Genomic DNA, 12,147 nt, shown 5'->3' with positions numbered 1-12,147 from the left:
ATATCTATGTAAAGGCCATTCTTCTGCTCCACTGAAGGTTTTACCTCATCAGAGATGCACAGTAGACAAGGAAAACGAAGGGAAGGGGTCCATTACCAGCAGTGGGTGACCTGAGTCATCAGTCTCACTCAGACTCTGAGAACAGTCTGAGTGAAGCACATGAGCCACAGCAGCCCTCTCTGCACTGTTGCGTGCCAATCAAGATATGCCAACTGCCCCAGAGCAGAATGCCAACTTGGGAGCCGAGAAATTGGCAGAATGGGACTCATATTGCTAAAATATGAATGGAATGATCCTGGGAATTGCTTAGGGGAACAGTATACTAACTTTCTTGCCTGATCTCCCCATAGAACAAAACATAAACCTTGTGAGGCTTATCTGGTTAAATTAAGTGGTTAATATTGTATTCTGAGCTCTGCAGCTCTACACATTCCTCACTGTGCATAATTTTCATAAATCTAAGCCCCTCTCCATGTATGACTAATACATTATTACACCACTGATGGGACACAAATTTCCATTTTGCTCTGAACATGAAAACTGTGACTAATTCAATGCTAGAACAGAGAGCAGTGCAGCTATGTGTTTAGGCACATGCTAGGGAAGGTTGCAGCTCTGACACTTGCTAAACAGCCAGCAATGCTTACCAATCATTTAAATACCAATAATCTATAATACAGGATGATATCCAGTTTATGCAATGACTGTTTCTTGCAAAGCCCAAGCTATAGATGCCAAATCAGGTGCAAATATCTAACATGAAGCTCCAAGACTCAAGCAAAGCCCTCCAGCTTCTAGCCTCCATCTGTGAATGCGTGCAGTGCAAATACAGCAAAGACCTCACACTGACTTCCACCCACATCAGTGATTTAGCGCTGAATCTTAACTTCATAAATATGAGAGTATGGCTGTCTCACCAGAAGAGGGACTTCTTGTGAAGGACATCTTGGAGCTGTTTTTGGCTGCCTTGGTCCAGCCTGGAGAACTCATACTGAGGGCTGAATTCAGCTGGAGGAGGGGTGCTAAAACGCACCTCAAAGGAGGAGGTGGGGAAGTCCACCTAAACATGTACAGAGAAACAGAAATACAAAGAGTCAAGAAAGATTCACAGACACTTGCACTGACAATATAAATAGATTGACCAGTCACTTCATTAAATACACCTTTTCGTTTCTACACTTTTTGTCTATTTCATCAGCTCCACTTACCATACAGGTGCACTTTGTAGTTCTAGAATTACAGACTGTAGTCCATCTGTTTCTCTTTAACCCTGTTCTTCAAATGGTCAGAACCTCCACAGGATCACCAAAGAGGAGGTATTATTTGGGTGGTGGATCATTCTCAGAACTGCAGTGACCCTGACATGGTGGTGGCATGTTAGTGTGTTTCACTGGTACCAGACACACTGCTAGACTGAGAATTGACCAAAAATGTTTAGCCAACAATCTCCTGAAGGACCACTGATGGAGGACTAGAGGATGATTGACAAACTGTGCAGTGACAGATGAGCTATTGTCACTTTACATCTACAAGGTGGACCAACAATGTATGTGTATAATAGAGTGGATACTGAGTGTACATAGTGTTTAAAAACTCCAGCAGCGCTGAGAATGATCCACCACCAAAATAACATCTGCTCTGTCAAGGTCCTGTGGGGGTCATGACCTTTGAAGAACAGGATAAAAAGGACTAACAAAATGTGCAGAGAAAAGGATTAATTAAACACAAACTTAATACTAAAATTATCACAGTATTTGGACTAAAGAACATGTGATGAAATTTTATATACTTGAAAACAGAAGACGGTTAGCCATCAAGGCAATGAATTCCTTTTTTTTTTTTTCTTTGAACTTTAGCACTGCTGTTTATGATTTTTTTTTTTGTTAAACACTGTGGCTACAGATGGTGTTGTGCTAGCAGGGATTTTCTTTTCTGCTTCATTGTATTGCTGAGATCTGTATATCAAGTAGCTGCAGTTTCAAGTGGTATCTAGTGGAAAGTCCTAGGCACCTCCTCTTGATAATCAATATGAAAAGAGATTATAAATCACTTGTCTAGTGTGAAACAGTTCCATGTAGCTATTTTTTCTTCTGTTTATCTTCTGAACGCATCTGTGCTAAACAGAGCAGGCAAGCAACAAACATTTTTAATCACCAATTATCTTTTTATTACCATTCAAATGATTTGTTAAGTGTTAGATTTTGACACTTCATTGTAGGTGGCAAGTAAGCTTTGCTACCGTCATGCATAGTCATTAATGGAATGCCGTCCTCCCCCAGATCGCAGCAGTGTCAGGTTGCATACGTCTTCAAAAAACAAGCCTTCCACTACTGAAAAGCCTTCAGTTTGATGAAAGAATGAAAGGCTGCATACAGAAAATGCAATGTTTTAAGTTTAAAACGTTCTTTAAACGTTTTGCTAACAGAGATAACAAGTATGCTAGCTAGTGGAATAGATAATTTGGCTAAAGCTGTCAGTTTTAGTAAGTTCACATTCCTTTTTCAACTTACTAAAACTTGAGCTGGTTTAGCTATTACACTAGCTAGCTAGCTAGCATACTTACTATACAAACTAGACTAACCAATCGTTCAAAGTCGTTTTCTTGGATACGTTTACCACATGTAGCACTTCAGTTTTGTCCTTTAGACTGGAGGTTTTTCAATAAAAAAGCTAACTACAGGCTTGTTATTTAAAGACGTGAAGTTGTGTCAAACCTGACAGATTCCGAGTAGGAGTTTACTTTCGTATAATGCAATGCTTGCAGTTAATAATGACACTAAACCCAAAATTCGCTACTAAAGACTTGAGACTTGCACTTGCACCCCAGAAACTTGAGACTTGACACGGACTTGTATAAAGTAAATTGCGAACATTTCTGGGTGGACCTCAAAGTGGTCAAAGAGAGTAGGCTATCTAACAAAGTGGACAGCGAAAACTGTCCCTTTAAGGAGAAGCAATACTTAACACTGAAAAAAAAATGTAAAAAACCACAGATCCAAGACAACATAAAGACATCCTCACAGAATGTTTCTCATCAGCTTATAGGTTTTACGAGCAGCCTAAAAGGGGGTAAATGCAATATCAGGGTTTATGGTGCTAACTAGCTGCTGTATCTCACTGTAACTCTTGGCAGCTGTGTCAACAGGCGTGTTGGGCAGTAACAGAAGCTCTTGGTGGGGTACGACTTCTAAAACGGTAGGGGGCTCCACCTCAAACACGCCAAGCCAAACATTGCAAGATCTATCACATATGCAGGCACACACGGCCAAGCAATTCTGAGCACATGGTGAGAGCAAGAGAGACAGTCTTAGAAACACACACACAAAGCCAATCCACGTGGCCCAAGTAACAGAGGGGAGTATAGAAAGACAAACAGTGTAGAAGTCAAGAAGAGGATACAGTAGGAAAACGTTATTAGAGAAAGTGAAAAAGGCTAAGGATCAGGATGAAGAAGGCAAGAAAGTGGGAGAAGAATGTGAAAAATGGGGTCAGAGAAAGCAAACGAAAGGAGGAGGAGAAAGAGTGAGAGACAATTTGTGTGTGTGGCTGTGTGCAGGTCGGCCAGGGGCTTTAACAAGGCCCAGATGTGCTATAGGACTACAGATGCGTGGCAGTGCCGGGGCAGCTGGAAAGGCAAATTTGGGTGCCTGGCAGGACAGAATTTCACACGTTTAGCACAGGATATGTCTATGAGGCTAATGTAGCTAACAAGTAATGGAAGCTTATAGCAGCCACCAGACAAACACTGTGCACTGTTAATGTTACATGAACAATGGATAGTTAAAAAGTTGTAGTTCTAGTAAGAGTCAGCTTAAAGTGGACTTTTTCAAATTCCTGCAAAACTCAATTGTAAAGATGTAAACAAAGTCATTCAGAGTGGTCTGATGTAAAAACACACTCCATTTTAGCTTTACTGTGGCAGTGGGGGCATGGTCTGGCGCTGTCTGTGAGGCAGAGGGCTGGTTTGAGTGAGGGGGCGGACTGATTGGTAAGCACACGCACCTGTAGATAACTGTCTCTCTCCCTATTAATATGCACTTCTTTCCTCAGTGAAGGGAGAGCTGGGAGAGAGGAACAGAGGCAGCAGAGAAACCTGAAGAAGGAGCTTAGCCTGAACAACAAGATTGACAACGGACTCTTGATTTGTTATTGATGAGAGCTGTATGCTCCAAGCCTAGCATTCTTTTTTGCTTCATTGTGAGCAATATAATAAAATATCTCTGTGCCTCTATCACTGCCTCTGCCGTACTCCTTGATCAACCCACCAGGGTAACACGCTTAAAATGTTCTTTATCAACAGAAGAACACTTTTCAAAAATGTTCAATATAGAACCATCTACAGCACATTCTTCATCAATCTGAAGAACCATTTTACGATGCAAAGAACCCAATCAATTAATCAAGTGTTCTTTGAGTGGTTCTATATATACTAAAGAACGCTTGAAGAACCATCTATTAAGTGTGTAAAGAAGCAAGCTTCAGACACCAAACATGTCTTGGCTGATCGTTTACACTTGGGGTAAGGAGAGAGTTGCGCAAATTTTGATTTTTGTCCGAACTATGGCTTTAACGAGGCCTGAGGCTAGGCCCAGACCAACGGGGCTCCATCAGTTTCCACAGCACAGCCCAATGCCCTCAGACAAAGCTATGGCAGCCAGGCACAAAGCAGAGCTGTTGGCACTGCCACGTTTGGCACAAAGAGGCGTTTAGAAGAAAGAGTTCTGCATCACGGTACGTCATTCAAGCGGCTGATGGAAATTTCAGAAGGAGCGGGTCACAGGGGGGACGAATCAAGAGCTACAGGGCACAAAAAACATCTCATGATCTGCAGTACACGCGGACTGTGCTGTAGGTCCAGGGGGAAGGAGAGGTGCCATTTTGAAAGGGCAAAGCTGAAATGTCATGTCAGAATGTGTTATGGGGTGTTGTTAATGCGGTTAGTGTTAGGGAGTGTGTGATTGTGGGTTTGTGTGTTACAGCCTGTGGGTGACAGAGTTCAGGTGCTGTGTGTGTGTGTGTGTGTGTGTGTATGTGTATGTGTGTGCATTTGTATGTGTGTGTGGGTGTGTGCCGGAGGGGATTTTATGCAGAGCGAGATGTGAAAGTTGTTAATATTTTTTTGGCCTCTTTCCCTAGTACACTCTCTCTCTCTCTCTCTCTGAGCCATCTGACCTACTTTCAGGTCCCCTCTGCATACAGCAGGACAATTCACTCCCAGCCAACTGCCTCTTCTAACAATCAGGCGTGGCCTCTGCTGGACTATACAGGCAGACTTCAGTAAGATACTAAGCTAAAGAATGCAGTTATCTGCCTAGAGCAGTGGGTCCCAAACTGCGTACGCCCGGGTTTTTTTGACATATCCCCAGTGTCAGCCCAGTGATGATGACATTTACACTTCAGTTGACAGGCTGGCCATGCCATTACACTTTTACACATAATGTGTATGCCTGAATCATGAGAGAGTGCAACATTTATAACATCCAGCATAGGAAAACACTTTGATATTTAATTATCCATGCAAATGAATCAACTAATAACTCATTAATCAGCTGTTAATGGCCTGTTAATGTGAAAAGATGTAACAATAAAACATTTGGCAATGACAAACTGAGGTACTGTTCACCAACAGCTAAATCACTGCCACAGAACAAAAATGTGGTTTAAGCCTGCCAGAATTTTGAGCAACAGTAAGTAATAAGCAATAACTACAATTAGGTAATATAAGATATAAATATGAATAATAACTTAATAGCTGTTCAGGCTGCAGCTTCATTAACCAGTTTAACAATTTAGTGCTATTCACTGTACTAGCTGTGTTTGAAAATAATAAAGGTATGTTTTTTCAATCACGGAAAAATCTATAAAATTACATTTATTTAATTTCTTCATAAACTCTGCAGTCTAAAGTAATCCAACAGTTTCATTAGTTTAACCAGTTATTCTCACCAACAGAATTTGAACATTACATTTAGCACATATGGAAGAATCCTAAATGATAGGATGAAGTGGAGTCGATGAAGAAGAGCAAAGACAAATGAGTGAGTGAAGAGGAAAATGGAAGAGGGTTTGTTTTGTATATGAAAGACCACGAAAAATGTTGAACAGATTATTCATTAACTTAAGCATAGTTCTAGCCCTAAAAGGACGGGAAAGTGGGAGACAGGAATGGGTGACTTCAGAATGAATGTGCAATTGCATTACTGCATTGCATATGAAGACCTAAGGAAAGGAAAGTAAATGGAGAGACAATAAAAAGCTTTGACCACTGCATTTAATGGTTTGCATTTACGTAGTGAAAAAAAAGAAAAAAAAGAAAGAGAGAGAAAGAGAAAACACAAGAAAGAGATGGAGAAACAGTAAGCGAGTATATGAAGGCCTAAGAAGAAAGCAGATGAACAGACAAATAATAGTTTTAACCAGTGAAGGTTAACATAGTGAGAAAGAGGCAGGAAGAAAGAAAGAAGGAAAGAAAGAAGAAAGAAAGAAAGAAAGAAAGAAAGAAAGAAAGAACACAAGGTGAAAAAAAGAGTGAAAGAGTAAGAGGGAGTGAGAAACAGACAGGGATGGGCAATGAAAGATCAATATATCATTCATGCTTGGGTGTGTTCAGAAAACCGCAGCATGTGGAAAAGGGTTTTATATATGAAATATTAACCTGCAGGATGACGCTGTCAGGCTGGCTAAAGTTGGGCGTGCTGGAGCGGGCGTTTCCGCTGCCTGGGGTCGAAGGCCACAGGCCCAACAGCTTCCTGCCGCACGTCAGAACACTGCAAGAGAGGAAAAACACACAGAGGGGGTCAGCCTTGCTCACACCCCCCAACATCCGCTTATAGCTTATAGCTGCTCGCAACAGAACAACAACAGGACATGAGCTGAACTGGAATATAAATACATGCATACTTGGCCTATTTGGCAAGCTTCTGGCATGTTTCACATGTTTATACATTGACAAAAAGTAAATATTTTGTGAGCGATGCTATACGCACATATCCTGAAAATAATATATTTTTGCCTGTGAGAGATAAACATTTATGGAAAAAGTGTGTTGTATGTTCATAATGGCAGCATTGAAGAGGAATAAAGGTTTGTGCAGTTGACTTTACATTAACTTTACTGCCCATCAGCTAGTTATCTATTGACTAAATGTAAATATTTTTGATGCCATATGAAGGTACACCTAACCGAAAGTATTCATTTGCATTTCTTTGCCTCTGGAAGGTTAAACAAACCAGCAGCTGCAGGGTCTTCACTCCCCTCTCACTCTTGCAGTTTTTACCTCCCTCACCCCTGTGCCTCCATTGTGCTACTGTATAGTCTGTAGAATCAACCTTGTCTAACTTCTGAACACAGAAAGCTTGCACTGCAGAGTCTTCTCCACCATAGAGAAAAGGGCTATGGTCAGGCTGAGTCAAAAAATGATTGCTGTCAGATTTATGCACTGAAAATGTCACTCTTCCACTTCAGTAGATCTTTACCTGCCCCTAATTGCCTGGACAGGGAAGACAGCCTGTGCTCCTCAGTTTAGTAACCTGTTTTGTTACCTCAAGTAATTTGAACTATACAGTCTCACAGATTTACATAATAATTACTACACTCTCTAAATGTCAGCTGCAGACAATATCATGTGCAGCGAGTGAGCCCATGAGAGAGTGATGTTAGCCTGGCAGGAATAGTAATCTCCCTCAAGTAACTCACTGTCGGAAGTTGAAGAGGGGCATTGTGACCCAACCCAGAGCCTCCATGCTGCGGGCCTTCTGCTTGCTCTTCTCCTCCGCTCCTCCTGGGGGCGGTAGTGGAGTGGCATAAAGGGTCACCGTCAACTGCGACTCCCGCGGCAGCTGGTTGATCTGCACTGGGAAACAAATTCTAGAGAGAGATAATAGGAAACAGAGATCAACCCAGCAATCGGCATAACAGTAAATCATCTGTGTTCAGGAGTGTTCTGATCCTAAAGAGCCTTAATCTAGCGCTTAGTGATATACTGTCTATGTCGGTATATCGGTAAAGGCATCACACAAAATATACATGATCAGTTTTTGTGGTATGGATACATAATAACAATTGGTTAACTGCAATGTTTGTACATTCACCGAGCACTTTACTAGGAACACCTGTATACCAACTCATTTATGCAATTATTTAATCAGCCAAGTGTTTGCCAGCAGTGCAGGGCATAAAAATCATACAGGTACGGGCCAGCAGCCACAGATAATGTCCACATCAACCATCAGAATGGGTTTAGTTTTTTAGAGTTTCTAGAGTTTACCTAGAATGGTGCAATAAAGATAAAACATCCAGTGAGTGGCAGTTCTGCGGACATAGAACTTGTTGAGGGAGATCAACAGAGAATGGCCACACTCGTTTAACAGCCACGCTGTACAACTGTGGAGAGCAGAAAAGCATCTCGGACCCTGTTCTGGTTCTTGGATCTAGTCACTTCATATGACTGGTATCTGGATTGTATTCTAACAAGATTTTAGCCACATGCATTTACACTCAGTAGTCAAATGCATCTCCTGTTAGTCAGATTGAAATGCAGCTTGTCTGCAGTTTGTTTTGCAAAGTAGTGTCTGTCCACATTGCTATTATGCATTTCGTTTCATCCAGTCCCCAACCATGTGCGTCCTCTATAATTATTTTTCCTCATAGACATGGATCCCATGCCCAGTGACATACTGCATGGGGAGGAGTTTCGGTTGTATGTGGAGGGGTTTTGGTTTTACAGCCTTACTATGCTCTTAGAGAGACAGATCTGATTACGTTATAAAACGTGACTCAAATGCATCTCAGACCTCCTGAAGTGGTTTGAGTGATCGGATTTGTGTCTGTTTGAAATGCGTCTTGGGCGTGTTTACACCTGCAGTTTCATGTGGCTTAGCCTTATCCAGATATAATCCTGATACTCAAGAAGCAAGTGACCGGGTGTAAACAGGGTCTCTGAATGCACAATATACAGAACCCTTGAGGTGGATGGGCTACAACAGCATAAGACCATGTCAGGTTCCAATTCTGTCAACCAAGAACAGAAAGCTGAGGCTGCAGTGGTCACAATTCACCAAAACTAGACAGCTGAAAACTGAAAAAAACATAGCCTGGCCAGATAAATCTGAATTTCTTCTGAGGCACACAGATGGTAGGGTCATCAGTGTAGATTGGCACCTTTTTACACAAAGCTTAAGTCAACTGCAGCACTATTTAAGGTGAACCAGGAAAAACTGAACAAGAAGCTGACAAATACAAAGCCAAATTTAGCCTTGTCCTTCTTACTGTGTTTGCAGGGGGGCTTATTTCACTTTAATGTGCATTACGATTAGAAGTGATTTACACACTGATGGATCTGCTGCTGCGTGTGAGATTGTATTTATACTGAAGCTTGCGTCAAACTTGATTTTTACATCAGTTGCAGACTGAATATTTTGCTGCTTCTCCGGACAGCTAACCAGCACCATCACAGCTATTAAATATCACAGTTATTGAATAGAAATAAAATTGGTGAACTGGGTATGTACTACGGAAGTTATGGCCAATTTAATCATGAGATTTCATCATATCTCAATACACGTGTATTTGTTTACAAGCAGCCTGCCACCTCTGCTGAAAAAACCCCGGTATCATGCTGTACAAAAAGCTTTTATGGTACATATATTAGGACATCCTCAGACCACAGCAACAGGCTTCAGACATCAGACAAAACTGTTTCAGTTCCTGGGAAAAACTCTTGTCTCCGCTCTTAGATGAAAAGCATTAAGCTAACCAGTCACGGACGAATGGCCTAAGACAGTGAAGCTCATGTCACAATCATAATTTTGCTCTTTGACATACAGTTCCATGGTCAAATTAAAGATGGCAACACACTTGAGGTCTTTTATTTCACAAAGATCAAGCTTCAAACACTATCACAATGTTTGATTCTGTGTCTCATTCAGCATTATGAACGTCTGAACTTACAGGAAAAATCAGAGGAAGAAAAAAAAAAACAGTAAAGCAAGCCTACCCGAATAAGAAGATTCTGTCAGGCCCAATGCGTTAATGAACTTTATTAACACTAAATTATCATCCAATTATGTGAGGCTACAATCCATCCATCCATCCATCATCTAAACCACTTATCCTTCCGGGTCGCGGTGGGGTGCTGGAGCCTATCCCAGCTGTCATTGGGCGGAAGGCAGGACACACCCTGGACAGGTCGCCAGTCCATCTCAGGGCAGACAGACAGATATACACATTCACACTCACTCACACCTAGGGGCAATTTTAGCACGTCCAATTAGCCTGACTGCATGTTTTTGGACTGTGGGAGGAAACCGGAGTACCCGGAGGAAACCCACGCAGACATGGGGAGAACAGGCAAACTCCACACAGAAAGGACCCTGGTCACCCGGCCGGGAATCGAACCCAGGCCCTTCTTGCTGTGGGGCGACAGCGCTACCCACTGCGCCACCGTGCCACCCTGAGGCTACAATATATTTGGAAAATACTATAATACTGAATTTTTTCTATACCACTCAGCAGCACCTCAGTCCAGCAGTTTGGTGACTTCCCTGCACACTACATTCAATTCATCAGTTAGTTAACAGGTTTAATATGTGTGCTAGAGTATAGAAGTCACCAAACTGTGCTGGACTACAGCCTTAAAGTCCTCCAGTCTAGACATACAGCACCTGGGCATGAACACAGAGTGGGTGGTAACTGGTCATTCATTAGTTTCCACTAAACCTCAAGAGGCCACTAAAAGCTGTGCTAGCTCTTCTGAGATTGAAGGCACCCCTTCATTTTCTCCCCATTAAAATAAAAAAAAAAACATACTGTCTTCACATTAAATAGGCACTGCTGTTTACCAATGAGCACCCCAAATATAGCTACAACTATATCTGTACTGTCCATCCTAATGAGACCTGAAGAGATAGTGACTATTAAAAACTTGCTGTGAGGCCCAGTTTGTGTTTATTTTAGGACCCCCGGCCTGCTTTCAGGGAATGAGCAAGAGAGAACAAATCTTACCGGTTGGCAAAGCTATTTACCAGTACACTTCAAGAAACACAAATCTGAAAAAGGTCAGTGACAGTTCAAGCACTGAGGGAGTAGGATAAGTCACAATGTTAGCGGAGCTGAATGCTTCTCAAGAAAAACACAAGCTTGTATAGCCTCTTAACAGAGGTTAGAATCACAGCTCAACATCTAGTGACAGCACTGAGCAATGCAAGTTAAAGTTTAAGTGTCACTCAAAAACGCTAACAATAAGTGAAATCTTCTAGCACGATCTTATTTTCACAGCGGTAAACTGTGACTGTTAGAGTTAGGCCATCAACTCAGGCCATAAATGTCAATAAAAAACACCTCTATGACACAGCTAATTTCTGCTATGGCCGCCATGAGATTCTAAAAATATATTAGCATTAAGCTAAAGGCGATTCCCATTAACATATTTTGAATGTTCTACATTAAACAAGAACTTGTGAAGCTTGTAAAAGATGTTCCATGCTATAAATTTGAAGCTTGTAACAGACACATTTAACATATCTATTTTTACCTTTAATAGTAAAGAGTACAGTAAATTACACATTCCGGTAGGTAGCGTTCTCCTGGCATCCGCCAATGCCAAATTCATCCATCAGACAGCTAGACAGTGAAGTATGAATTATCACTCCAGACAATACGTTTTCCTGCTCCAGAGCCCAGTGGTGGAGTGCTTTGCACCACTTCAGCTGACATTTGACATTGCACATGGTGATCTTAGGCTTGTTTGTGGCTGCTTAGCCATGGAAAGGTCCTGATGCACAGTTCTTGTGCTGATGTTGTTCCTGGAGGCTGATGTTGCTTTAAAAGAGATTAATGCAACAGAGGACGGGCCATTTTTATGTGCTACATGCATCAGCACTCAACGGCTGCGCTTTGTGAGTTTGCCTAATCACCTGCTTCAAGCCTGAGCTGTTGTTGCTCCTAGACGCTAACATTTCACAATAATAGCACATGCAGCTGACCTGTAAGATCTTTATGATTTAAATTATTTCTTTAGGGGGACTTCACGTTTTTATTATCTATCAATAATACCTTGGCAGAAATACACTACGTTTAACAAATAGTTCTATTTAATAATCTAAACTCTACTGTGTGACACCAATGCCAGCATATCGGTAGAGATAATAT

The 12,147-nt window shown here is 41.6% G+C and overlaps 1 protein-coding gene across 1 annotated transcript in view; it reads right to left on the bottom strand.

Moving 5' to 3' along the window:
* pik3c2b (phosphatidylinositol-4-phosphate 3-kinase, catalytic subunit type 2 beta) overlaps nt 1-12,147 on the bottom strand; it is a 61,838-nt gene that overhangs the window by 22,914 nt on the left and 26,777 nt on the right. The window contains exons 13-15 of the mRNA XM_036560130.1: nt 7,696-7,866; nt 6,656-6,767; nt 918-1,060 (exon numbers count right to left, since the gene is read on the bottom strand). Of these exons, the coding sequence (XP_036416023.1) occupies nt 918-1,060; nt 6,656-6,767; nt 7,696-7,866 (426 nt within the window). The remainder of the gene's footprint in view (nt 1-917; nt 1,061-6,655; nt 6,768-7,695; nt 7,867-12,147) is intronic.

The sequence above is a fragment of the Colossoma macropomum genome, unplaced genomic scaffold (genome assembly GCF_904425465.1).
Source record: "Colossoma macropomum unplaced genomic scaffold, Colossoma_macropomum, whole genome shotgun sequence".
In the NCBI taxonomy this organism is placed as follows: domain Eukaryota; kingdom Metazoa; phylum Chordata; class Actinopteri; order Characiformes; family Serrasalmidae; genus Colossoma; species Colossoma macropomum.
Note: the sequence above shows the minus strand (reverse complement) of the source record. Positions and strands in the feature narration are given on the sequence as shown.